The sequence below is a fragment of the Thunnus thynnus genome, chromosome 2 (genome assembly GCF_963924715.1).
Source record: "Thunnus thynnus chromosome 2, fThuThy2.1, whole genome shotgun sequence".
Taxonomy (NCBI): domain Eukaryota; kingdom Metazoa; phylum Chordata; class Actinopteri; order Scombriformes; family Scombridae; genus Thunnus; species Thunnus thynnus.
Genome location: NC_089518.1, coordinates 15,781,433 through 15,806,782, shown reverse-complemented (window position 1 = coordinate 15,806,782; position 25,350 = coordinate 15,781,433). Strand labels below are relative to the sequence as shown.

Genomic DNA, 25,350 nt, shown 5'->3' with positions numbered 1-25,350 from the left:
TTTAAAGGCAGTTGAGACATACTACAATGTATTTGCACATGGGAAGTGATAATTATTTAGGCTACAGCTAAATTGCAGTCTCTCTCATCCAATTTAATAATTCGTCATACAAATGTGATTGTGCTCCTCTTCAAGTCCCGCTCTCCTCAAGGAGTACTTTATTAAGCGTTGCATCCATGAGCCATACTTCTTCATAACTGAATCAGTTAATAGTTAATCATACATAAAAGTTTTTAAATATGACCTAACTTTTAAGAATGCAGTAAGTGAAATCAGTCAACGCAGAGAGCATGTTTCCATGTCTCGTCTTCCACTCTTCTTAGATTTCGGATTTTTATTACATGGCAGTATATTTCAGACAGGTCAAATGGCCTGTCCGTCATAAAATAATCTTTTGGTGGCTAAAGAAGCTGTCTGTGGGTCAGTCACATGTCGCATGAACACAGCAGAAGTGTCCACGCCTTTTGAAACCACTGAGACTTCCTAGAGTTCGATAGGCTGACTTGTTGGGGATGTGGCTCTTTTCCTGACTGTTTATTGGTCGGGGGTGGTCGTTAAAACAGGGGCGGAGGGCCCTTATGTCAGAAAGAGGGGAGACAGCTGTATGCCAGCAACAGTTCCTTTGAAACCAAGCAGTCAACATGTTGGAGGCATTCCTTGAATTCCTTCAGGCTAACCCTGTCTTAGCTAAAAAATAGACTACTACTAATTTGACTTGTTTTTATTGTTGTTACATCACTACTATTGTTCATATAGTGGCCACACTTTCATTGTACAATCTTGTACAATGAGTAAGACTTACTGGACAGACTGAGTCCATGAGAAGTATGACTGGGATCCAGCTAGAACTGGCCTGACCCTGCACTTGCTGCTTTGAGGTGTCTGATTTACAGGCAGTAATGACGTAACCAGAGTCGGTTGCTGGGGGCTTGCGTAAAAAGCATGTCCCCAAGGAGACAAAAACATGCTCCACAGGAATCATTCATCATTATCTACACTCATTGTCTATACAGACATGTAACAGGCGTGTCCGCTATGCCGTGGCAGCAATGTTCAGTCAAGTATGCAAATGACCCATTTTGCAATAGAGAACATCCTTTTATAAAATCTGTTTTCCTGAGCACACTGGATGTTTATCTGAACGGTATCAGCAGTGTAGTGTCCAGGTCAACATGTGTAAAGGACACAAAGCAGGATATTCAAACAGTATTTGTACATGAAGACATTTCTTTATTGTGACACAGAAATCTCAAATGCCATCTGATTCTTTACATCTGTATAATCCATTTTAGATATGTTAAGTTTCTGATGTGCAGAGGTAAGACAGTAAAAGTTAAGTTAATGCAACCATAAATAATTGTAATAAATATCAAGTAAATGTACAGCACACATTTTATCGCAACACCTCTTTGTATGGATATGTCCTTTTTATAACCTTGTCCGCTTCCCCCCGGAGGAGGAAGTAGAAGAGAGAGCGTCCCTGTTAGCAGCGGTATATTACCCTTCGAAAAAGAACAGAACCACAAACCAAAGTTGCAAGCAGTTCAACAATCCAATATGCGTCAAATATCAATTCTGTTGTGTTTTTCAATCCAAGTAAAATGGCGATTTTACTCACACAAGAAAACATGTTTCACCATGAGTAGAAGAAATTGAATCCATCTGAGTACAAGACAAAAGGTGATAGATTACTGGTATTTCCAAAAAATTCATAAAAAATAACAACACAACAAACTGGATATCCAACAGACATCACCTAGTTTGCTCATTTTAGAATCTTTTTCTTGGAAGAGTAGTGCAAACCAAAAACAAAAAATTATAAGGTGAAGTGAAGCAGCGATTAATAAAAACTGCCATCAAACATAACTTCAGTCTATTTACATTTTTTTTCCTATTTAATTTTTACACAGCTAAACATTTGGTTATGTGTGCAATGAACAAAACAAAACAAAAACAAAAAACCCAGCAGAATCTTGTTCGTCTTTCGATAAAGAAAACTATAAAAAGGCAGAACTCAAAGATAATCCGCCGCCCCTCCCCTGGTGTGTAGATTGTGTATGTTGTTGGGGAGCGAGGGCGGGGCGGCGGGGGGGGGGGAATGGGGGATTTCTTGCACATTCAGTAGCAGTAGCACACAAATAATATGGGAGAGCAGCTCATTAGAACATTATCTCCTTCCCATTTCACAAAGCAACACAGGTTTCACAAACCTGAAATGCAAGTATGTCAGAACCAGCAACCAGCAGGCCTCTCGTTATCCTCCAGTCTACCTGACCTACCATGCTGCCGCAGCTACTCAGGTATCAAAAAAATTAAACGCAATTTCATAAACTAATAGATTAATATGACTTTTTACATGACTTAAATATCCTCTCTTCGGAGACTCGGATGAAATGTACTCAGTTTATATAGGCATAAGTTAGTTTGTCCATTAGCAGTTCATACTTTTTTTTATTTTTTTTAAAACAGGCAGTAAACTTCATAATATCCTATACAGCACTTGTTCACATCTTCTGCCTGCTCATAGCTGATGTGGTCAAAAATAGGCAGCATTACACGTTTCCTTTTTCTGAAAGTAGTCGTACCTCCGTCTTGAATGTCAGAGAACTCTATGAAAATCATTTGGGTTTTCTTTTTCACACACAGCCAGCGTCACTCTCTAAAGAGAGGCTCTAACAGCAAAGGCATGTTTCAGAAAATCCACCCCACAGAGGGGAGACAGAGGGAGGCAGCAAGGTTAAGCATTCGGAGAAAGAGACTTCAGCACACATGAATTGAACTTGCAGCTGTAAAGTGCAGAACTGATGTCATCCCAATAAGGTGTTGTATTCACAGAATCTTGTAAATTAGCTAAACCCTCTGTTAAAAAGTTAGGGGGAAGAGAGAAGGTGATTTAAAAAAAAAAAAAAAGGAAAAAAAAAAAAAAAAAGGTGTCACAGTTTCACTTCAATGCCATCCTCAAACTCAGTGCAACCAGAACAGACACCTCTCAGCGGTGTCAGAGCTAGTTCAGATTATCTTCCCTGAATTCCTCAAAAATATCAAACATAAATGTGGAAGTTTGCGTAAACTGCGATAAAAGAGAAGCAGGGGGGGGTAAACATGCAAAGCATTAATAGCCACCAAAACTAAAATAAAATAAATGCTGTGCTTTTACTGGAGCAGAGGAGTAGGTGGTCCAGTCTGAGGGAGGCAGGGAACAAAAAAGTAAAGTGGTTAAAGTGGGGAATGGGAAGTACACACACTCGGGAAAGTTGGGTTGTCAAGTCTTCTTAGCCGCTGAGTGGGTCCTCGCGGTAGTGGATGGCGTAACGCAGTTTCTCCAGCATCACGTCCAGAGAGGTGTACTGGGGCAGTTTCACCATGAACATACATGTCTCCACGCGAATGTAGCGTGAGTCTGGCTGACCTGGAGAGCAGAAAGACAGGACGATGTATCAAGATACAAAAATACAAAATCATCTGCTGTTGAACTTTCCATCCTTCTATGTGTCTTGTTATGTATGTTTAGCGCTGGAGTTTTTCATGGAACTGCTGAAGGCTAATAAGTTACTGTGGAGCAAGCGTTAGCGATATTGCGCTTGTCTCAGGAGATAAAAGTGAGTAAGAATGTTAACCTATCTTATCTGTAGCAAACCTTAGTAGACTGTTTGTTTTAGCCTGTGACTTTACACAGAGACTCAAGAAACTAAAACAAGGGGAGACAGTTCTACTTCTATGAAACATTGATGACATCTGATGTGCTGTGTCTGTTTACATCTAAAAGTGTGTCTTGCAGAGTGTCTCACCATTACACAAACCTACTAATTAAACTATAACAAACAACATGTTCAAAGTTTGTCAAAGGTTGCAAGACAAGATGAGCTGCTACGATAATCGCTATCAGTTCTAAGAAGAGCATCACGCAGAGATAGCAGTCCTGCTGTCCAATCAGTGCTTGATAGCCCTTTACCTGCTGCTCCATCAGGGGGGGCGATCTTCATGGGGTACGGGGGAACGTGGGCCGTGTCGGGCCCCCCGTCCTTGCAGGGGCAAGTGAAGGGGATTCGCTCCTGGTTGCAGGCAAACTTGATGAACTTGCAGAGCTCCTCCTGAGTGAACATCTCCAGAGCGGTCCAGAAGAACTCGATGTGCTGGTCGGTCTCCATAAGACCCACCTGATACATGGTGTGAGCCTGCAGAGGAAGAGAGAGCAGAGATTTGATAAATACTCCAAATACAAAATAATATGAAAATGAGGTGTTTCTCATGTAAACCTTACAATTCTGAAGGTCCAGAGCAGGGTTGGATAATACGTGGGGGTGCTTCTACTTCCATTACATGCTTCCACTTCTTTTGTAATGTATTAAAATAAACTTCAATTGTCACTTTCAACAAAAATGTATGTGTTACCTTGAGGAACTCCAGGTTGATGTAAGGCAAGCCGCAGGTACGCAGCTCCATCTCGAGGGGGCTGAGCATGGTGAGAAGTTGCAGGGGAATGATGGAGCTCAGCCCTGCACGCACTGCTGTCATACACTCCACGTTCTGCAGCTCCCTCAGACGAAGGCTCCGCACCGCCCGCGCGTACACATCCTTATTCTCCCAGCTGAACACACACAAACAAACACACGATACATCCAGGATGAAGACAGCAAACTATAGGTGGGTAACTACAGTTTGAAAGAATGAATAATGACAAGAAAAGCCACACCGCATGAGGACAATCATCTGAGCAAGTTCCCTGTACCTGACAGTGAGGCTGCGACCTCCCTGACAAAGCTCCACCTCCTCGCCCGTCATAGTGACGTAGGTGAAGGTGCAGCAGGGCCGGCTCGGGGAGTCGGGGCTTTCTCCTGAATGGTGCTGGGAGGAGATCTCAGCGCACAGGGTCTCCAGCTCTGTCTCATCACTCACCTGCAGGGTCAAAGAAGAGAGGATAAAGTGAGGTCACTGGTAGGTTGATTTTAGCAGGGAAAGGAGCATAATACCAACAAGAAAAATGCAGAGGGTAGAATTACATGAGGAGCAAGATACAGTTCCCTTACATTTTCAAACTTTTTGACAAAGTTATAGGTGAGCACGTCGGCCTCTTGCAGGTCCTGCTCTGGGTCGAGGGACTCGCCAACCAGACCCTTCCAAAAGGAGCCCAGTAAGTCCAAAGGTAGCGGCACGTCTGCACGGATGGCGATGCCCAGAAGCTGACCAAAGAAGTGCAGCAACTGTTCCTCTGCGTAGCTGATAGGACAGGGCGTCAGGATGTACTTCCCCTGAGGAAAGCAAAATACAATCATGATTCATTTTATAACAACATCTGTGATTAGCTGTGGTCTGACAGATATGATCCTGTAGTCAGAGATTGTACTTTGGAACTGAACACTCAGCTGTTTTGTTATGGCACTACAAAATGTCTAATATCAAAACTGTGAGGAAACATTGAGATTTCAGGCAGTATCAGGTTATTCAGTCAAAAACAGAACATGTAGTCAGATACTGACAAACGTTACCTTGTTCCGGTTGGCTGCAGCACTGGGGCAGGGAAGCAGCAGGGAAAGAGCAGAACTCTGTAACTCCTTACACACCTGCCATAGGAAGTGTCTAAAGGAGCCACCTGGAGAGACAGTTTCATAAAAGCTAGAATCAGGTTGGAAAAATACACCAGGTCGGCAATTACAAGACTGCAAGGCAGCACAGAAAAAGATGTAAAAGGAGAATTTCTAACTTGTGCCATGAACTTCCTCTCCAGTGAAGCGGATGTTGAAGGCGTAGGTTGGGTCTCCCCCACTGGCCAGTTTCACACAAAGCTGGGATGATGGCATGCAAGACAGCTGGCGTGCTGCCTGGCAGAAGTATGTGTTCTCTGATGATCTGATCTCACCTGAAGGACACATGCCAGACACACATAGAGAATGTTTGCAAAGATCCAGTACAAGTGACATGAAACATTAAACATGTGAACAAGTGAAAGGATCAGCTACCTCCCACAATCTCTAGAGGGTCTAGTGTAATCTCTGGAGCTGCATGGTCAGCTGTCCGCTGTACCGTGGCGTTCAGTACTCTGTTCATTACGGTGACCTTAGTGTCATAGAAGATCAGACCTGTGACCAGTGGGGATAGAGGAAGTGGTGAGAGGGAAAAGGATCAGATTCATGTTGTTTTAGTCCAGTTCAGATAGACAGATGTCCTAAATAGATCAAATACACTTATACAGCCACAGCACACTATCTTGGCTCACACAGCCAGTTGTCCCCATGACCTGCTAGATCTGTGCTGAGATCTTTTGCTCACCTTTGGCCTCACATAACAGCGCTGCAATACTGTTCTGATAGGTGTGTGTTTGTCTCAGCTCCACCAGCGGCAGGAAGAAACTCTCCAGGGTGTTGTTGAGGGACTGTAGCAGAGCAAAGCGCAAGCGCAGGCTCTCCACAGGTACACCTTAAAAAACACACACAGACAAAGAAAAAGTTAAATATAGTTGACAAAGTGTACAGTCATGCTTCTCTAAACAGTGGTTTACTTACTTAGCAGGCAGGCCACACGTGGATCGGCAGCATCACTGGGGTCCAGGTAGACTTCATGGGGGTGTAGTCTGGCTGGTGTGATGGCCAGGTGACGACACAGCCTGTTGATGTACTGGACCAATGCTACGTCCATTTCCAAACTCCACTTCCTACAGGCCTTCTGGGCATGACGTGTGTCTATACAGGTGCACCTAGTACAGACGCACAGCTGATGTTAAATAGAGCTCCTTCTATTATGTTGTGTCACAAATAAATACATTACGATAACAGTCCTATTATAAAACATAATATCACATCACATTCAGTGATCAAGACCTCCTAAATGTCACAAAATAGAGACAAATTAAACTCACACTGATCTGAAGTTTGAAATTTTTCAACAATTCCAAAAGTGTACTTTGTCAAAGTAGGACAAGTCAAAAATCTGAGAAATAGTCTATTACTGAATTCAAGACTGATAGCTTGTTGTAATCCCTTCAAACTGGTGCGGTGCCTTTTAGATGAAGGACAGAAACTAAAATGCAAATTCAGGCGGATGTCACACTGCATTAAAACTCACAACTAGTGTGAAAATCAAGGAGGCAGCCGACATTAATTTAAAATTGCATTCTGTGCTTGTAAAATTTGATGAATCAGAAGTGACTCGTTTTTTTTAAAATCCTTTCAAAATGTAATTTAATTGCGGGTTTGAAGATGACATGTTTTGTCAAAACAAAACTGCATGATCAGTTTCTGGAAAGCTAGTCTGTGTGTAGGATTTGGGTTACAGTAGACTGCGTGCTGGTTATTGAGGTCTGGCTCCCAGTCTCACCTTTCAAAGTGGAGGTCATAACCGCAAGCCAAAATTGCCCTCCAGACGCTGCGGATGTCCTGCTTGGCTCGGTCAACTGCAAATTTATGGAAGCCTTCTAGTGTCAGGTACTTCTCCTCTGGGACTAAAGAAAACAAACCAGTATGTGAAACAGCTCGCAGCTGGATTCAAAACAGACTAAAATTTACCATTTGTAGTTTAGTTAAGCATCATAGTAGGGCTGCAAGCTTTGAATTGCCAAATTTCAATGCCAAATTTAAGTGAGAGAAAGCAATGAAACCGCATGATTATTGCCAAACCTTCAGGTTTTTTAGCAGGAGATTTTTCCACATCTTTCTCATCAGGTCTGGATTTCTCTGGAGATTTTGGCTTCAGGACTGTCTTCTTCTCACTCAGTGCAGTCCTAGCAGAGACAAGCGGCCTGCAAATTTAGTTTAATTACTGGATCAAAGTGCAAATTCAAACTGTAGTGCAATAACTTACCTGACACTGTTGAGGACAGACTTTTCCTTGGTGGGAGGCTTGGTGATGGGCCTCTTGGTGCTCACTACCTTGCCTTGGTGCTGCTCTTTTCCTGCCTTGCTGTACTTGTTCTTATTGGGCTTGGGAGTGCCATACTTCCTTAGAATCTGGATAAAAACAAATTAATTTAACACATGTGAATGTACATAGAGTATTAAGTGTTAACAGCTCATTTGGGCCACCAAAATAAAGTCTATAGGCAACATCTGTATTTAAGTGTTATATACCTGAGTAAGTTGGTCCTCGAGGACTTTCTTGGGAGGCCGAACATTGGTGAAGAAAGTATGCAGTAGGTTGCCAGGCGTCTGAGAGTTGATCTGCTCTTTGCTGAGGTAAATGTCAGATACTTTAACTGGCTTGGCCGGCGTGAGGCTGAGCATCTGCTCTGAGTGCACACAGCTCTTAAAAATGTCTGTGAGGACATCTCGTGCTCCGGGAACAAGCTTGTCACCTTGACACATGGAGACAGATGGTTTAAGATTTTACACTGGCAGAATTAATGTCACTGTGAGAAAGCAGAAGATATCAGAGTCAAATACCAACCTCTGACTGACTTGTCCAGGAAGTAGTCTTCAAGGGCAGAGCTGCCTTGTGTGTCAAACAGGCTTTGGTTAACACTGGAGGCTGTGAGGATCTCCTCATTGGTCAACTCCATTAGTTCTTCTTCACCTTCCAGACTGGACAAGCCAATCAGGTCGCTGCTGTTAAAAAGACTGGCACGGATTTTTTCCACTTTGGCTCGAGAGCGAACCTATAATTAAAGATAGACAAGTATATTCCCTTAGGTTTTGTTTATCTTTACAAAAACACAAACAGATTAAATCTATTATGATGCTCTTAATTAACCCACCTCAATGACAGCATAGCCCTTGATGGGCCTTGCCATGACTGCATTGCTCTCCAGCGAGGTGACTGTGTGCATAGAACCCCCATCTGACACTGACGGCGTATCTCCACTGTCAAGAGGCTCCCCCAAGCTGCCCAGGCTCCCCAGACTTCCTGTACTACACAGGGAGGTATCTAAACTCTCCTGACTAGAAACAGTCTGGGGATCTTGGGGACCCTGCTGGGGGTACGTAACAGCAGAAGCTGCAGCAGCAGGGGTGAGAGGTGGAACAGCTGATGGCTCCTGATCGACAGAAAGTTCACTGGCAGTGCGGGAGACTCCCTGAGAGGAGCTGCAGATGGAGGTCTGGCTGGTAGAAGCTGAAGCACTCACACTCATGGCTGGAGTCACGCTACTGGAGCTGTCAGGACTCTCAGGACCGCCATTGTTGGGGAAGGGGCGTTCAGGTTCAGGGCCAGCTTTGCCATCCTGAGGGCTAGAAACCCCAGCTCCAGCTTTGGGTTTCTTGGGGTCCTCTTCTTGCAAAGGGATGAAGACCTCATCTTTGAAGAGCCCTCCATGGGCATTGCAAGCTCTGCGGATAGCATTCCGAACCACCGCCTCCTCCAGGTGCGTGGGGATACCTGAGAGCACCAATAGGCGACTGTGGGCAGTAGGACCCACCAGGGCCTGGCAGGCATCTGTCACTGCATCGCTGGTCACACTCAAGCCCTGGGGATCCTTATTGGCAAGATGTCGCAGGATCATCAGGAGAGTGAGGCAGCGGTGGAACCACAGCATGTCTTCAGGCTTACTACCTGCCATGTTCAGCAGGGCACTGTCGCTCTCTGACAGACGGGCACCTCCACTTCCCCTTTTCCCAGAGACCGCTGCTGCCACTGCAGCTGCTGCTCGCTCGCGCTTCATCTTCACCTTCTTACGTTTGGATAGCAGGCTGGGGCTCTGTGGTGTCTGGCCTGGGGATGATGACGAGGATGAGGAAGAGTCACTGAGGTTAGGGGCACTGGTAGAGGACAGGGCTCCAACTGAGGAGCCTCCAACATTGAGGGGAAGCGTCACCTCTGCCACAGCCAGACACACCTCCATTAGAGCGTGGAAATAGGTGGAGAACCGGCTCTGCTCGGCTCCCAGAGCCAAGGCAATACCTCCAGATGAAGACCCCCCTGCTGTAGCCCCTGCAGCCGTCCATCCCTGAGTCTCCCGGTCGTAGAGCTTTCGGAGTTCTGTCTGCAGGGCCATGAGTACTGCTAGGCAGGGGTTAAGCAGCAGAGCAATGGAGCTGGACAGGCCAGCCGGACTCTTGCGCTGCTCCAAGTGGTGGATCTTCCGCAAGAGCTCAGCCAGCAAGTGAAAGATGAGTTCTTTGATGGAAGGAGCCAGATCAGTGGTCCAAAGCAAACCACCTAAAACATAATGTAAAAAACAATGACAGTTTATATTGGCGGGATGTAAAATACAAGCTTTGAAAGTTTTCCTGTGATGTATGGTGTTAATAGTGAAGAATAATCACATTTCTTAACATTTAAAAGGTTGGTTAAATATATGGATAATTGAAATCGGGGACAAACTGTGAAATTGAGATGTGTTGTAATAAATGGCGTTCAACGTACCTAGCAGTTCTACCACCTGCAGCAGCACAGACGAGGGCACTGTGTCCAGCTCGTCCTCTGATCGCTCACTGCTCTCTCCCAGCTTCCACGTCAACAGCTGCTCAGCGAACGCCATGGCCAGAGGGAACTCCAGCGGCAAGGAGTGCAGCACCAGTACAGCACCAGGAGGGGGCGACACCCCTAGAATCAAGGCAACAGAATATTTAATTCCATTTTATGCTGATTATTTTTCTTATAAAATTCAGGTTAGCCTATATGAAGTCCTTTTGGGAATAAGATACTAACCCAGTTTGATGTGAACCTTATCAGTGGGGATGATAACAGAGGGGTATTGGTTGGTGGTGGGAGGGGGAGTAAGGCCTGTGTTGGTGGGTGAGGCATCCAGAGGATAACATACTGCCTCCATCAGATTTAGCTGGCCGTTTCTTCGTACTTTGTGACCCAGGCCATACACCATGACTCGTGCCCAGGGAGCCTTGTACAGGCTTGAGCTAATGGAGTAGAAAAGACAAGGGAGAAGTAAACATTTTTAGCAGGACATGAAGAGGTAAGAAATCTGGGTTCACCATGAATTGTTAAATTTGATTACTGCCAAGGGACTCACTCTTTGCGGCAGCCTAGCTGGCTCTCCTTGCAGGATACGATCACAAATGCAGCACCTGGAAAGCTGACATCCATGCTAACCTTTGACTCTGTCACAGGAAACTCCTCAGATGTAAACTGCTCTGGTGCATTCTGTTGGAGTGAAAACATTTTTAAGAGAATATCAGCAACTTTACAAAGTGGCTGTGTATCCAGAGACAAGTTTATTAAATGAAGCACAGATTGGCAGAGCTGACCTGTAGGAAGCAGCAGATCTGCTTGGTGAGCTCCAGCAGGCTTTCCTCTCCTTGATGCAAGGCACGGGTGATGGCCACAGTCAGCCACTCCCGGATGGGCTGAGCGTTACCCTGGTAGAATAGATCTGTGGGAGAGCAGCTTTGGCCCTGGAGGTTGTTAAGCAACGATTGGGCCAGGAGGATTGAACTAGAACTAATAGTGCCATCTGCAGGAAAAAAAAATTAAGAGCAGTCAGCAGAAAAACAGAAATCCTTTTTTGGAAGGAGCTCACAGTGAGAGATCCAGTTATTCACAAGATACATTTACACTGACCAGGGAGAGGTGGAGCCAGCAGCTGATTAGACAGAAGCTGCAGGTGTTCCAAGGTGATGTCACGGATAGCAGGTATGTGGAAGAGACGGGTGAAGGTGTGGGGATTCTTGGGAGCAAAGATGTTGAGCAAGGCCATCCGACAGTATAACCGAGCCAATGCACTTTCACAGCGAAGCAGTTCCCTAAAGAAAAGCAATAAAACATATTTCACCTTGAGCACAAGTACAGGATGCATGTGTATAATGTTCCTTCCCATCATACTGTATGTTACCTATGAATTTGAATGTTGCTACTGTCTAGTGAGACTAAGCCATTAGCAGCAGTTCGTCGAGATCCAGCGGGAGGGCGCTCCAGCATCTCAATAGGGTACCAGTACCTCACCAGCACGCCCTCACTGCGCAGGTAGGTCTCCACCTGTACCAGCTCATTCACCTAGACAAACACACACACACACACACACACACACACACACACACACACACATAAACCAGTAAGAATTTATCTATGAGTTTTTGCTGATGACAAAACACTGCAGGATGAAGTATTGTACTTACAGAATCTACATCAAGCACAACTCCATGCAAACCAAAAGTCTTCAACATGCCCCGAATGGCAAACTTGGGCAGGGCTGTTCCCCCTGTAGTGCTGTTGGTATTGTTGCTATCTGGGCAGCGGATGACGACAGTCAAGCCTGTGTTGAATAAGCAGATTATCATTGAGGTCAATGATATTGCAAAAATCCATAGTCAAAGAGCTGAGTACCATGTGTCATATTAACATTGTTTTAATACAGTGCTTTAAATGCTCATTTTAACTTAGTGAGGAGGTATAGTGGTGTAGATGAAAGGTACCTTTGCGAACTTTATCAATAGTGAACTTGTTGGCCTCATCCTTGATATCCTCGATGGTAGGGAGGTAGAGGTCGCGCGGAATCCCGCCATTCTCTTCATAGAGGAACTCCACTGTCTGTCTTGCAATGTCAACCATGCCTGTTGCCATTGAAACGCACCATAGAGTGTCAAAGTTCCTCTTAGTTAACTTACTACATTAACCAAATGTATGCAAAAATTCAAAGCTTAAAGGATAGGTTTCTTGTCTTGAGCAAATGATGTGGGCAAAATGTATTACAGTGTCTGTTTAATGCTAAGGTAATTAGCTATGTGTAACACTGGAATTTTCAGTCATGTTTAAATGACATTCATTATTTTTTTACCCAGTTGCAGAGCTCCTTTGATTTGGTCCAGCCCAGATTTCCTCTCAGCCTCATTACGGAACCTCCTACGAATAGTTGGGAACACTTTGGTCTCCCAGGCCTTTACCAGCAAGGCATAGTGGTCCTCCTAAGGTAAAAAAAATGTCCAATAAACAATGAAATATACAAGAATAAAACATTTTTTGACACTGTGATTAGAGAATGAAAAGCCCACTCACTCTTGGGACATCATCATCATCCTCATCATCACTCTCATCATCTGCAATAGGCGGAGGATGTGGGTCAGGCCCAGAGGTGACCAAGTTCTCGTAGCTGAGCTCCACCTTGTAATGACACGACAGGTCGCTGTTGTACTCTGGAGAGGGTAAACAGATGTGTTTAATGAATGTTACCAACTCAGAGACAAAATGATACACGAACAGTGTATCAGTTTAGTGCACTTCCTACATGTCCCCAAAAGATATTTATGCAAAATTAAAGTGGTAAAGGAAAAGCATGCGTGATTTAGGATAAGGCAGTAATGAAGTTGATAGACATACGTTGTTGGGTGACTGCCACTGCTGCGATCCGACAGGGGGGTCCATGGGAGCCAGAGTCAGAGGTAACACTTGCACCTGCGTCATTATCACTGTCTGAGGCCATGGCAAAGGGGAGTGCTTCAAAATTTGCACTTATTTCCTCTGCAAGGTCTACACACAAGTCAGCAGCATTCCTGTGTGCTTGGCCTTCTGCGTACGCAAATGGCCGGCTTCCAAAGTTGGCACGAATCTTTGAGTTCTACAAAACGGTGGAGAAACAAATTGATTAACTGCAGTAATCCCGAGGGAAAACTGTGTCACTGAAGCTGCAAAAAAATGGTGACGTATAAGATATGGGTGCATAATCAAATTATAAGTTTACTTAGGTGTATGTTTCATGCTTATATTCTTATATTTCTATTTCTTATGTTACCTATGTTCTCATATTTATACCTATATTTTTATTTTTCAATGTAAAGCACATTGCGCTTACTTGTAACGAAATGTGCTATATAAATAAAATTGCAATTAACTATAGTTAAAATACAGAGTTTTCGAGGTCACTTTAGCCAGCAGAAACCTACCTTCTTTTGAATGTGTACCAGGGGCCACATTCCACCAGCTACATCCTCAAGGATGGGGCTGAGCCGCTGACCACAGTAGGTAAAGTAGACCCTCCCTTTAGGGGCCTGACCAGGGGGTGGAGGAGTGCCCTCAGAACGCTCCCAGCCTATTCCAGCCACGTCACCTGTGTTTGTGCAAATGCAAGATTACCACCTGGATTTGTTGCAAAAGGACATTCTTTCAAATTTTGTCACTCTAGATAGAGCTCATATTAAGGAAGCAAGACGGGTTTTGAAAGAGTAGCCAGATAAGATTCAATGCTACTGAGGACTTCACGGTAGTTCAAAGCCATAGCATACAGTATGGCCTCTAGATTGACTAAATCAAACAAAAGAAACATTGTACATGGAGAAAAAAAAATTGTTTTCTGTCTCACCAGGAAGTAGAGCCACATCCAGCCTGACACTTTTCCACTGGAGCAGACTGGAGCCATTATAATGCACTGCCCTGCCATTACTGACACAGACAGACAAGACAAAGACGGAACAACACATAAGAGAACGATAGCAGTCAGAACTCCAGTGGGAGACAGAGCAGTGGGAAATATATCACAAAGATGGAATCTCTTAGTGTTAATATGTATGGAGGTGAACATACTTGTGAAAGAGACAAGTGCCAACAGGGTTGGTCCATGCTCCGTCTCGCTTCTCTGCTTCAGTGGCAAAACCAAAGGACACGATCGGCCCACTGTCCTCCTCAGAGTCTCCATAGGAGACAATTTCTATCTCCCAGTAAAAAGATGGGGCCTGCAGGGTCAAAGAGAAGCAAACTAAAGACTGTGGACAGGCAGAAGGATCAGAGCATGTTTATCTCACTAACACATGTTCAAACAATCTGAGATAGCAAAGATAAGTGCAGGAGTTAATTCTGCAGTGATATGCCCACCTGCACTGGTACAGGAGAGGTGGCGTAGATGAATGTGCCCCTTGGCAGCCCTCCTCCAGCACTGGGATCAGCCAAGAAGGTAACGGAGGTCAGACGGGATGAGAACATGCAGGCGCGAACTGGGGGGAACACTCTGGATGGACACCAGGTAATCTCCTTGGGCTGGTGAGGCAAGCACAGCGGAGGGATAAGATTAGTGTGAACAACAAATCTGAATGTGTTTAATCTATTAATTACCGAATGGATTGTGCTAATGTGAAAATTCCTAATTGTAATAACCTTGCCTTTGGCTGACAGTCATTTAAAAACATGTTCAACCGAGTTTAGTGGTTTTCTATTACCACCAAAACTATTTTTTTGAAAAGCTGAGTTATCATGTTTTTCTCACTTGTGCTTGTTGTCAGTCACTGCAAAAATTCTGGTAATGAAAACAAAAACTATACTAGAAATTTGAACTCCCACCTGGCGTCTGTCAGTCTGCAGTGGTGGAGGTGGTGGCCGAGCACAGTCCCGGTAAAGCATTCTCACTCTTTCACACTGAGCCTCAACCATGCCGAGGCGCTCCCCTGCACAAGATGACACAACTCTGTCAGACACACAGCTGCCACACAGTGTATGATGTGATACAAACTAAATATATTATCTTGTAATTGAGAGGTTTGGGGTCTTCAAATTATTTCATATGCCAGTATGTATTCTCACCAGGGCTACATTCTTGGGCAACCAGGTTGAGCACCTCAACAGCAGCAGGACACTGCTGGATGAACTCTTCACAGAAGGAGCTATCCTCCAGGAGCTGTGCCATCACCAAACATGCCCTGAAAAATATAATCAAGAACCTTGTGATTTTTGTTCACTCTATGGTTTGGTCCCAAACGTCCATAGCATTTTCTACATCCTTATATCATATGATAAGAGTTACAGTGTCAAAGGGCTTCACATCACTGTTTACTAACCTGGTTCTGATTTCAGCCAGCAAGCGAACTGCAGCCATTACCGGGCTGGAGCCATCTCCTGTAGCTGGTAGAGATGTGTGGATGGAGAGACTGCCCTCTTGTGGCAGAAGCATGGACTGCACTGCTTGTACCACCTTTTCAGTGATTGACAGCTTGTACAGGGGGAGTGCCTGAGCAAAAAAGAGACAAGTGAAATTCAGGCTACTCCTTTGCATAAAAAGAAGGTCTGCAGTTGTGTTTGATGCTGGAGCTCTTACCTCAGATCTGGGTGTACAGAGGCGTGATATAGGTACTGTCAGGATATCTGAGGCTTTGCAAGCTTTCCTATACTCGCAAGAGGGGAATTTTACTGTTGCAATGCCCTCCTGCTCATTGATGGACATAACTATGCCCACGCTGCCCAGCACTCCTTTACCTACCACCTGCAGAGCAGAGGAAACACATTTCAATTTCAACATGTCAACGCTTTCAATGAAAAAGATGACGCCATGTTGATGTGCTTTTATCTAGAACGCAAATTATGCACATGTGAGACAATGCGTGAGCATCGCATCTCCACTGATTTGCCTCCCTTTACTAACCTGGACCTCAGAGCCGATCTTAATGGTTTCTTTGAAGCCACCTAGGGCACAGAGTGCAGCAACCGCCTGCCTGCCAATGGCCTGAAGCTTAGCCAGTTTCCTGCCACTGCTGCTCCCATTCTCCAATATACTCTCAGCGTACTTCCCCAGCTGAGGGATGAACATCAGCGCCCGGGAGAGCACCTACCACAAACCCCAAGTGAGAAAGCATTAGGTTTAAGAGAAACAGCATCATATAGATTCAAATACATGCCAGCCAGAATAAACTATCAATTCTTAAATGATTAAATAACTGAAAACTCTCCAGTAAACTTCTTTGTAGCAAGTTATCAGTTACCACTACCTAGAAAACAATTGTTATGAAGGTAGAAACATGATAATCCTTTACTTTTTCAGCAGTGGTGGTCCAGATTTGAGCGGTGTTGGACTCAGGAGCAGTGAGCAGACTATGCAGCAGAGCAATAACCTCAGCAGCCATACTGTTGGCGACATGGCCACTGATGAATGGCCTGACGGGGTCTGACCTGTTGAATGCAAGTTTTGCAGTCAGATATCAAAACCACATTCAAGACTAATAAGTCTGTCACAGACACATTTTGACCCAAACATGGTGTACTGATCTACCTATAAAGACAGACAAATCCACACGCACTCAGTGTCAGTATGCAAAAATAGTAATTATATGACTACTTGTTTATTTACCTGGCTAGGTCAGCGTTCCTGTCCCTACATACAGCAGTTTGAGCAGTTTTCTTCTTGTCACCAGTGGTGATGCCTCCAGCAGTCTCTTGGGCCAGTGTCTCCACAGGTGGACCGACACTAACTATCAGACCGGACTGGGCCCACTTGTTGGCCTTCCTCAGGGCAGCAGATGCTTCCTCTGTGATCACCTCACAGCTTCCACTCTAGAGACGGTTTAAAATAGGACAGCAGAGCTAAGGATGGCGCTTTGAATAAAGCTACAGACACACTTCTTTTCACATTGGGAATATACGCTTTTAAATTCTGGGTACAGTTTTTTTCAGCATTTCAAAGATCTTACTTTAGTCATGTCTCTGTCCATCTTGACCACCTTTTCCATGTTTGCTCCAGTGCCAAGCCGAAAAGGACGTCCCTCTGAGCTACTGCATTTTACAGTGAGTGGAAGAACAGATGTTAGAGAAACCCAGAGTAAGATCACTAATGTGAAACAAAAAAAAAAGATTTTTGGGGTAATCTTACCTGAGAAGTGGTTGTAAAACCTCATGAGATGACTGGTCCTCTCTCTTGTGAATGAAGATTGATAGCTTGCCATCAACCGCTTCTCCCTCCTCCCCAACATCCTCAGACTTCAGAGCTCCTTTGGAGCTGGCTCGGGACAGACTAGTGTCTGGCTCAGAGGAGCTGGGGGAGAGCAGCGTTTGGCAGCCTGGCAAAGAAGTAAGAGTGTAAATAAAAGCATTAGCAGGAGACAGTATCCTCATGACTATACTTATCTAGTTAACATGTTTTTGGTATTTCAATTTTTAACAAAAGAGCTTATAGCTTACAAGTTCCACTCTCACCACAAACATGTATTCAGTACTCGAAGTTGAGAAAGACTAACCTGGTACTACATAGTCTGCCAGCTTGGCTAGCAGCAAAGCAGCAATACGCGAGGCAGGGTCACTAGCATCTTGTTGCTCAGCATCTAGTGTGTTAATAGAGTAGCTCCATGAGGGCAGGGCCACATTACCACAGTCCTCCACACTCATGAGAGGCAGAGCAGCTCGGCATAGCTGCAGGATTATTAGTACCAGCTTTGGGGAAGGTCTCTGGTCAAGCAGCAGAGACAAGAGCTTAGAAACACATGCTGGCTGGCTCAGAATAGCTTTTCCTATGTGGCTCCTGGAATACAACAACAAATACATACACCATATAAATACACACATATACATGACAATACACATAACATGATATAAATAAGCACGTGATATACACACATGACATTTACCTGGAAAGGTCATTGAGCAGACTGAGCACATCCTGTAAGGCATCATTGCCAGCTGCCTGATTCCCACAGCACTCAGTGGCTCTGGCCAGGTGATTGGTTAGCAGGCTGGACACCTGCCGTGCCAGACCAGAGTGCACTGCATCTGTAGACCCACCTATGAAGAGAAAGACGAATGATTATTGACCTATCATTAAAATATACCAGGTTCTTCTTGCCTGCACTAGATATTTAACACTTTTTTCAACACAAATATATTCCTGCCTGATAGCTGTTGACATGTGATCAGAGTCAGTAGCCATAAACTTAACATACAAGCAAGTATGAGCACATTTCACCTATTTTAGCTTCACTCCACTGGCTGCCCATCCATTTTAGGATTCATTTTAAAATTATTTTATTTGCTTTTAAAGCTTTGAATGGCCTAGCCCACCTTACCTCTCTGAGCTGCTGCACCCCTACACTCCCAGGCGCTCTCTCAGGTCAGCTGACCAGCTGCTCCTGACAGTGCCTAAAGCTAGGCTTAAGCTCAGAGGTGAACAAGCATTTGCTGTTGCAGCTCAAAAACTGTGGAATGGATTGCCGCTGCACATTAGACAGGCCTCCTTACTGTCTCACTACTTACTAAATCTCTTCTTGAAACCCACCTCTTTTCTCTGGCTTTTGACACCATGTAGCGTGTTGCACCTTGTGTGAGCAGTGCACTTTATTTATTTTATTTTATTTGTTTTTATCCTATTTTATTACTTTCATCCTATTATGTCCTTCATCATTTTATTGTGTTCTGTTGTGCTATTTATTGTGTTGTTTTTTTTTTTATCTTGCTGTGCAGCACTTTGGAAACCTTGTGTTTGTTAAAATCGTGCTATATAATTAAAGTGGATTGGATTGGATTGGATACCTTCGACCTTCTCCCACTCGATGCATCGGTTGGCTAGCACCTGGAAAGCAGCCCAGGCCATGGTGGCCACCTTCTGCTTTTTGGTCTGCTTCTCGTTTGAGCTGCATTCTCTTTGACCACTCAAGCTACATAGACTATCCATGAGCTGAACCAGCCCACTCCGAACCAGGCACTGCTCCTCACTCCTATGGTAACACAGATAACAAATGAGGGTAATTTGTGCATCTGGTAATACAGGAACAAATGAAAAGAGGAATAATGCAAAATGAATTCTCTTGCCTGGTGTAGGGGATTGTGCAAAGCAAGCCAATACTGTTGGCACAGGCAATAGGGTAACGCGCACACAGTGACACTACAGATGTCATGGTCTCTCCAAAGGCCTCCTGCACCTGCTCTACCATTCCACCACAGGTCAGCTCCTCAATTCTGGGACACAAACACAGATGTGTAGAGTAATCACACAATCAAACATTTTTATCTGAGTATATCAGAATGTTTTTGTGGGTTTGTGTGTGTGTGTGTGTGTGTATGTATGTAGGGTGGGACTGTGGTAGATAGCGGTTATAGCTCCCTTCTCTTACCTTGGGCCTCCTTGCAGTACCATAGTGACAGGCCCCACCAGGTGGGTGACCCCACCCACTCTGACAGCAGCAGTGAGTAATTCTCTCATATGAACAAGTGCCTGCTTCCGTGTGCTGCCACGTCTCCAACGTGTCTGCGCAGCAGACAGGAAACTGCTGCTTGACACCTACAGAAGGTATAAAAGATCTCAATGTCAGACCAGAATTTACCATGATTCTCATGCAGATATGGCAACAGACAACTCAGTTAAAAAAGGAGTGAGTGATGAGTAACAGACTAACAGCCTGGTCAGGTGTAGTCCCAATAAAAGCAAAGAGCTGTCCCAGCAGCACACTGTATGTTGGCTTGTCACGGCTGTCCTCGATGGCCAGAGATTGTAGCAGGGTAAATGAGCTGCTGCGATGACTGGTAGGGTGGTGTCGCCTCCTACAGGTACAAAAGAAAACAAGGAAAGGAATATACTCAACTTTGATTTATTCCAATAAGCCTCTAACATTAAATCTATTAAGCAGAAATAGAGAAATACCTTTGAGTAGCGTGTGTAAATTCCAAGTCTTGGTTAGCAATCATCTCCAAGTCAGAGGGTGCAGACATGCTACGCAGGAAGACAGGCTGCTTCACCATGGGCATCACAGTCTTGGCATCTGACACTGACTTAGAGGCTGACACAAAAAATGACAATTGAAAATAAGTCACTAGAGAACACTGAGTGATGGAAACATTGATACACAGAAATAAAACCTGTGATACATTAAATTCAGACCGCTTTGTCAATTGAATCAATAGAGACAACAGAACAAGTCTCTAATCCCGATTCTGCAGTCCCACAAGGGTTAGTTTAGTAATTAATTATTAACGGAAGAAAACTGATAAAAAGATGATGTGTACCTGTCCCTGGTGTGCCAGCAGGTGTGGTGGTCAGACTTCTGCAATGTGGAGCGATGGTTACATGTAGCAGCAGCTCTGTGCGGTTCATCAGACTCTTCACCAGTGCCTTAGTTTTAGCCAGTGGGGTGCTACTTCTGAGGTGCATGGTGTTTACCTCCTGAAAGAACTTCTCCCTGTTGGTGCAGATGCATAATGTTACAGCATGGACTGACCCATGACTACCCAGGTGGTGTTGTACTAATTTATTTCAAATTACTTGCCTCAATGCAAGAACAACATTCTCCAAGTCACTAAAATCAAGTGGGACCTCCTTTAGGGAGCAAAGTAGTTCCAGCTCCTTAATTTTGTTCTGGCACAAAAGAAAATAAATAAATAAATCATGAATATCGCAGCAAATTGTAGTGGTAACACTATAATCTCTTGAGAAAAAGTTGTAAAGTGTGTATGGGGCACAGTACCTCAAAAAAGTGGTAGTCGTGAAAGAACGGAGTGTTGTTCTCTAGTTTTCCCTGCTGGGCCTCCTCTGCCTCATTCTGCCACTTCTGCTCCAGTTCTGCTACACTCTGAAAGCAACACAGAAGATAATTAGACACAGAGTTAGACACTTATTGGTGCTGTTCAGGTTGGTAGCTCAATTTACTTTTGTTAGCTAAACTTGGGTCCTTTGGACAACCTTAACCTTAATAACATAATCTACTGACATAACCTGTTCTGGTGTTTTTAGTAATACTCTCATATTTTCTTTTTTTAGTAAGTTTATGACAGTAGCTCACCTGCAGCTGACGCTCCATTGCATTGATCTTCTTGAAGGTCTCAGCCATGATCTTACAGACCAGGTCATACTCCTCTACGTGATCCTCACGGTACTGATAGTTGACGAGTGACTGGAGAGCATCCACCAGGCTTAGATGTTTTATGACACATGATACAATAACCTCCTCCATAACATCTGGCCTGATCACCTCCCTTCAAGAAAAAAATAGTTAAGTGTAGAAGTTATGCTTTTGACAAGAAAACAGTTTGACTATATTGAGGGTATGCATAAGCTTAAAACTTTTTCAAGTGATATCACCTTCCTTACCAAAAAAAAAAAAAAAATGCAAACAAACTAACCAAACAAAGTATTGCTGCAACACTGAGAGGAAAACGAACAAAGGCAACCACAATCACAAGGACTTCAAACATATTCTGATCAACTGTGGACAGGTTTGAAAAAAATATTTTGATTTTCTCACACTCATTGAGAAAACTGTGAACTTAGTTAGTTTAAGTTATGTAGAAAGTATCCCTTAATAATGCTTGGCTCCTCCTTAGCTTTGCCATTTTAGAAGTGTTTTCTAGGTTTTAATACATGTGAATGCCTTAATGGCAGATGTTGAATATTTGCCACTCAGGAGGAGTGATCATTGCGATGTTACATGCAAACACTTATACTGTGATAGCATGACCCTCCCTCTTACTTGATGCTAGGACGAAACTGTGGTCGAGCCCTTCCAGACACCTCTCGTAGTCTACCCATGATGCCAGGGGGCAGGCGTATACGAGGCAAATCAAAGTAGGCCCCTGGCATAAGGCCTGGGGGTGGAATGAGCACATCAGAGGGGTAGGTGAACTCCCGGTCCTCCTCAATGGTCAGGGGCAGAGGTGAGGGGCTGGGTGTGAGGGCAGGAGAGATTGCACCGTTTGCTTCCACTTGCCACTGACACCTGAGGAAAAAAAACAAAGGTTGTCACAAATCTGCATTCTTTTAGAAGGTTTCCCCCCTCTCCTTATAAATGTGGATAATATAGTATACATGTACTTGTTGTGTTCCCCTACAAACCACTGAAGATATGTTTTAATTCTCATATTGTACAATATTTATCACATTGACAATCGATACCTGGGTGGAGTTTTTAGGCTATTTTTATTTAGCTGTGTCACCTTTGCAGGAGCTTTGAACAGAGCAAATCATGGCAAGCATCCTCCTCTCTTGTCACCTCCGGCCCATTATACAGAATGCGGAGCATTGAGCAGGCTAGCACTGACAGGCCGAGTGCAAGGTCTGCCAGGAAGGGAAGGCCTCCAGAGACATCCTCGGATGACTCCTGTAATCAAAACCACAAGAACATTTTCAGAATAATCTGTTGTGCATTATGTTCCAAACTGGGACATGCCAATGTTACCATGTTTTACCTGAGCCCTGACAGTGCAGGAGAACCCCCACATGGCTTTATCAGGGGTGTTGTGTTCACGCCCACTTCTCATCTCAAAGGAAAAGGTCACGGTGTCACCTTCAACCTACAGCGGGACAAGAAAATAAATGTAGCTCTTCAAGACTGTGCTTCGCTGTGTGTGTTTGTGCTCAATCTGTCTATGTGCTATACAGCTTCTTTTACCTTGACAAGGTCTTTGGGCCATCCTGTCCCCAAGACACTGCGACTGCCATATCCCAGAGTGTTTCCTCCATATTCTGTTACTTTACGACTGTTTGTGTTGGGACCAGCGTAGATAACCAACTAAAATATTACAGAATACGTTTAGAGTGGCACAAAATGCATGTAACAGCTACAAACGGATGAATGCCATTTAGCCTGCAGCGTACTGTGAGAATCAATACCTTGTCGTAGTCATACTGTGAAGAGCAGCGGGAATCAAAACGAAGGTACAGACAGCGGGCTCCTGGGATGTGTACAGTCTCCTTGAACTTATAGTTGTCTCGCACAGGATGCACAGTCTCTACTGTCTTCCCAGCAGCCCATGGGGCAGGGATCTTCAGTCCAGTCAGGAAACCTGGCTCCTCACGTTCATCAAGAATTCTAATATTAAGAATAAGGATACAAACAGATCACAACTGATACATTTTTCTGATACCCTGCTATAATCAGGATAAAATCAGATGTATCTCATTAGAATACAAAATTATGCAGAAAGGGCTTCAATATGTAATCAGATCGATTAAGGATTGACAATCTTTTTGGTGGACCTTCTGAGAACTTACTTGTCATCAGCAGCAGATGCCTTTGCCCCCTGCCCTAGAGAGCCACCCATGAGTGGAAGCTCTTCAGTGAAAAGTGGAGACTGAGTCTTTAGTAACAGGGCAGTCTGGAAAACAGAGTGTGGAAAGATTCTTTAGTGATGACTGCTTTTCCTACTCAAGGAAAAACGTTTTTGTCTTTTGGACTGGCAAGACTCCAACCTGGCTTGTGTAGAGGACCAGCTGGACTAACTGAGGCATGAGGGCGTCAGCGAGTGTTAGGGTCTGCAGGTTGGGGTGCATCAGAGAGGTGAGCAACACTGGCAGCAGGTGCCCCAGCATGGTGGCCTTGGTTACCTGTTCCAGGCCTTTCAACCTGAGGATAAAAAGCAACAGGTGATGTATCTGACAATAAGAGAGATTAGGTAGGTTGAGGTGTTAAAATAAAAGCAGGGTGGAAAATTATCACCAGCCAATGTGATTTAAAAAAAAACCAAAACAAAACAAAAAAAACTACGGCCATAAATGATTTTTTGTGCACTCACTCAGGTTTTTTGAGGAGGCTGCAGCATTACTCTGGCTTACTTAAATCTTGTTTCACTGTGAAATTGTGCATTAGAGCCCCATAAGCAAACAAATGTCTGTTATTTAATTTTGTCAGTTACATTACGGTTTCATACAGTTGACGGCACAGATTAACTTAAAAAACAAAACAAAAAGAAAAAACATCTGCTCATGCGGTATGTGTGTGGCTGGTTGACCTATAAGATAATTTTCCTGCCCTGCAAAGCTAATTTAAAGTGGAGTTAAAAGTTCACCTGGTTTCCCTGTCAGGGATGTCGCTGTTGATGAGAGCTGTGGTCACCTGCTGCAGTGTCTCCAGCACCTCATCACATCCCACCAGGATCTTGGTTGCTAGGGACAGGATGCTGCTTTGCAGCTCCTGAGGACCACACACAGAATATGCCCACACTTCGGTAACACTGTTTCCAAGATTTTAAGTGATCATACAGTATCTCTTTCATGCAATATCAAAGGTGTACACACATCACTACTTTATTTTTATGTCTGTAAATTAAAAAAACCCTCCATATTAGAAGCACAATCTAAGCTGCTTTCATCCTTTTATCGACAACCATTATAAGCAATATTTAAAAATAACACATCCTTAGATAATATAGCACTGTAAGCTGATATAGATAAAACCGCAATGAGCACAAAAGAATATCCATGTCCCATTGCTCCGTTTTGTGGGTTGCTCTCTCACCGACAGTCAGGCAGACAGACTCCACGAGGACAGAGGTAGGGGTATTAAAGGGGATGTTTACCTGTACCTTCATTGTTTCCCCTTGTAGGGAGCTGTCACTGTCGTCGTTATCATCTGGACGGATAAGAATGGTGTTACTGAGAAGGTGGTTCTGAACAGCCATGAGGTAGCGCAGACAAGGTGAGACCACCTACAGAGAGGGAAAACCATGTCAAATTGGTACGAGTGCACTCAGACAAACCATGTGATCGTGGTAAGCACAGATGGCATTTAGTGCTGCTGAACAGATATGCATACTGGCACAGTGGAGAGCAGTTTCTGGAAGTCGTCTCGGGCGACAGTCTGACATTTGGTAATGACGAGACAGGATTCCCGGACTACTGTCTTGAGGATACAATGCAGCAGCTCATCACTCAGTCTGTAAAAGAGAGAGAGACACCTTAAATAATTAGATAATTATAGGGACCTAACTTAGGTTTTTAAGCTAATACATGACATTGTACTATGCTAATTATCAAACGCATAATTATAAAAATTATATTGCACCATATAGTTAAGGGGTTGCTGC

At 44.2% G+C, this 25,350-nt stretch overlaps 1 protein-coding gene across 4 annotated transcripts in view; it reads right to left on the bottom strand.

Annotated features, from left to right (window-relative positions):
* Window positions 1-1,206: 1,206 nt before the first annotated feature.
* Window positions 1,207-25,350, bottom strand: part of LOC137194256 (probable E3 ubiquitin-protein ligase HECTD4) — a 37,364-nt gene continuing 13,220 nt past the window's right edge. The window contains exons 16-76 of one of the 4 annotated variants that reach the window (XM_067605984.1): window positions 25,080-25,200; window positions 24,844-24,972; window positions 24,334-24,458; window positions 23,738-23,891; window positions 23,540-23,643; window positions 23,159-23,357; window positions 22,938-23,057; window positions 22,735-22,839; window positions 22,483-22,646; window positions 22,020-22,265; window positions 21,333-21,525; window positions 21,018-21,122; window positions 20,816-20,908; window positions 20,560-20,728; window positions 20,198-20,333; window positions 19,953-20,097; window positions 19,671-19,837; window positions 19,369-19,515; window positions 19,090-19,274; window positions 18,192-18,345; window positions 17,805-18,085; window positions 17,441-17,627; window positions 17,262-17,343; window positions 16,922-17,124; window positions 16,608-16,743; window positions 16,220-16,402; window positions 15,896-16,060; window positions 15,639-15,808; window positions 15,385-15,500; window positions 15,145-15,248; window positions 14,683-14,844; window positions 14,395-14,543; window positions 14,174-14,253; window positions 13,758-13,921; window positions 13,195-13,432; window positions 12,874-13,010; window positions 12,656-12,782; window positions 12,294-12,431; window positions 11,997-12,133; window positions 11,714-11,874; window positions 11,443-11,624; window positions 11,130-11,335; window positions 10,895-11,025; window positions 10,576-10,781; window positions 10,291-10,470; window positions 8,684-10,083; window positions 8,377-8,584; window positions 8,061-8,284; window positions 7,795-7,940; window positions 7,611-7,732; window positions 7,312-7,435; window positions 6,501-6,691; window positions 6,268-6,414; window positions 5,958-6,077; window positions 5,702-5,857; window positions 5,487-5,590; window positions 5,028-5,249; window positions 4,730-4,896; window positions 4,393-4,588; window positions 3,953-4,175; window positions 1,207-3,409 (exon numbers count right to left, since the gene is read on the bottom strand). In XM_067605984.1, the coding sequence (XP_067462085.1) occupies window positions 3,273-3,409; window positions 3,953-4,175; window positions 4,393-4,588; window positions 4,730-4,896; window positions 5,028-5,249; window positions 5,487-5,590; window positions 5,702-5,857; window positions 5,958-6,077; window positions 6,268-6,414; window positions 6,501-6,691; window positions 7,312-7,435; window positions 7,611-7,732; window positions 7,795-7,940; window positions 8,061-8,284; window positions 8,377-8,584; window positions 8,684-10,083; window positions 10,291-10,470; window positions 10,576-10,781; window positions 10,895-11,025; window positions 11,130-11,335; window positions 11,443-11,624; window positions 11,714-11,874; window positions 11,997-12,133; window positions 12,294-12,431; window positions 12,656-12,782; window positions 12,874-13,010; window positions 13,195-13,432; window positions 13,758-13,921; window positions 14,174-14,253; window positions 14,395-14,543; window positions 14,683-14,844; window positions 15,145-15,248; window positions 15,385-15,500; window positions 15,639-15,808; window positions 15,896-16,060; window positions 16,220-16,402; window positions 16,608-16,743; window positions 16,922-17,124; window positions 17,262-17,343; window positions 17,441-17,627; window positions 17,805-18,085; window positions 18,192-18,345; window positions 19,090-19,274; window positions 19,369-19,515; window positions 19,671-19,837; window positions 19,953-20,097; window positions 20,198-20,333; window positions 20,560-20,728; window positions 20,816-20,908; window positions 21,018-21,122; window positions 21,333-21,525; window positions 22,020-22,265; window positions 22,483-22,646; window positions 22,735-22,839; window positions 22,938-23,057; window positions 23,159-23,357; window positions 23,540-23,643; window positions 23,738-23,891; window positions 24,334-24,458; window positions 24,844-24,972; window positions 25,080-25,200 (10,873 nt within the window). In that variant the 3' untranslated portion in view covers window positions 1,207-3,272. The remainder of the gene's footprint in view (window positions 3,410-3,952; window positions 4,176-4,392; window positions 4,589-4,729; window positions 4,897-5,027; window positions 5,250-5,486; window positions 5,591-5,701; window positions 5,858-5,957; window positions 6,078-6,267; window positions 6,415-6,500; window positions 6,692-7,311; window positions 7,436-7,610; window positions 7,733-7,794; window positions 7,941-8,060; window positions 8,285-8,376; window positions 8,585-8,683; window positions 10,084-10,290; window positions 10,471-10,575; window positions 10,782-10,894; window positions 11,026-11,129; window positions 11,336-11,442; window positions 11,625-11,713; window positions 11,875-11,996; window positions 12,134-12,293; window positions 12,432-12,655; window positions 12,783-12,873; window positions 13,011-13,194; window positions 13,433-13,757; window positions 13,922-14,173; window positions 14,254-14,394; window positions 14,544-14,682; window positions 14,845-15,144; window positions 15,249-15,384; window positions 15,501-15,638; window positions 15,809-15,895; window positions 16,061-16,219; window positions 16,403-16,607; window positions 16,744-16,921; window positions 17,125-17,261; window positions 17,344-17,440; window positions 17,628-17,804; window positions 18,086-18,191; window positions 18,346-19,089; window positions 19,275-19,368; window positions 19,516-19,670; window positions 19,838-19,952; window positions 20,098-20,197; window positions 20,334-20,559; window positions 20,729-20,815; window positions 20,909-21,017; window positions 21,123-21,332; window positions 21,526-22,019; window positions 22,266-22,482; window positions 22,647-22,734; window positions 22,840-22,937; window positions 23,058-23,158; window positions 23,358-23,539; window positions 23,644-23,737; window positions 23,892-24,333; window positions 24,459-24,843; window positions 24,973-25,079; window positions 25,201-25,350) is intronic. The other 3 variants (XM_067605994.1, XM_067606003.1, XM_067606012.1) reach the window with 3 other exon arrangements.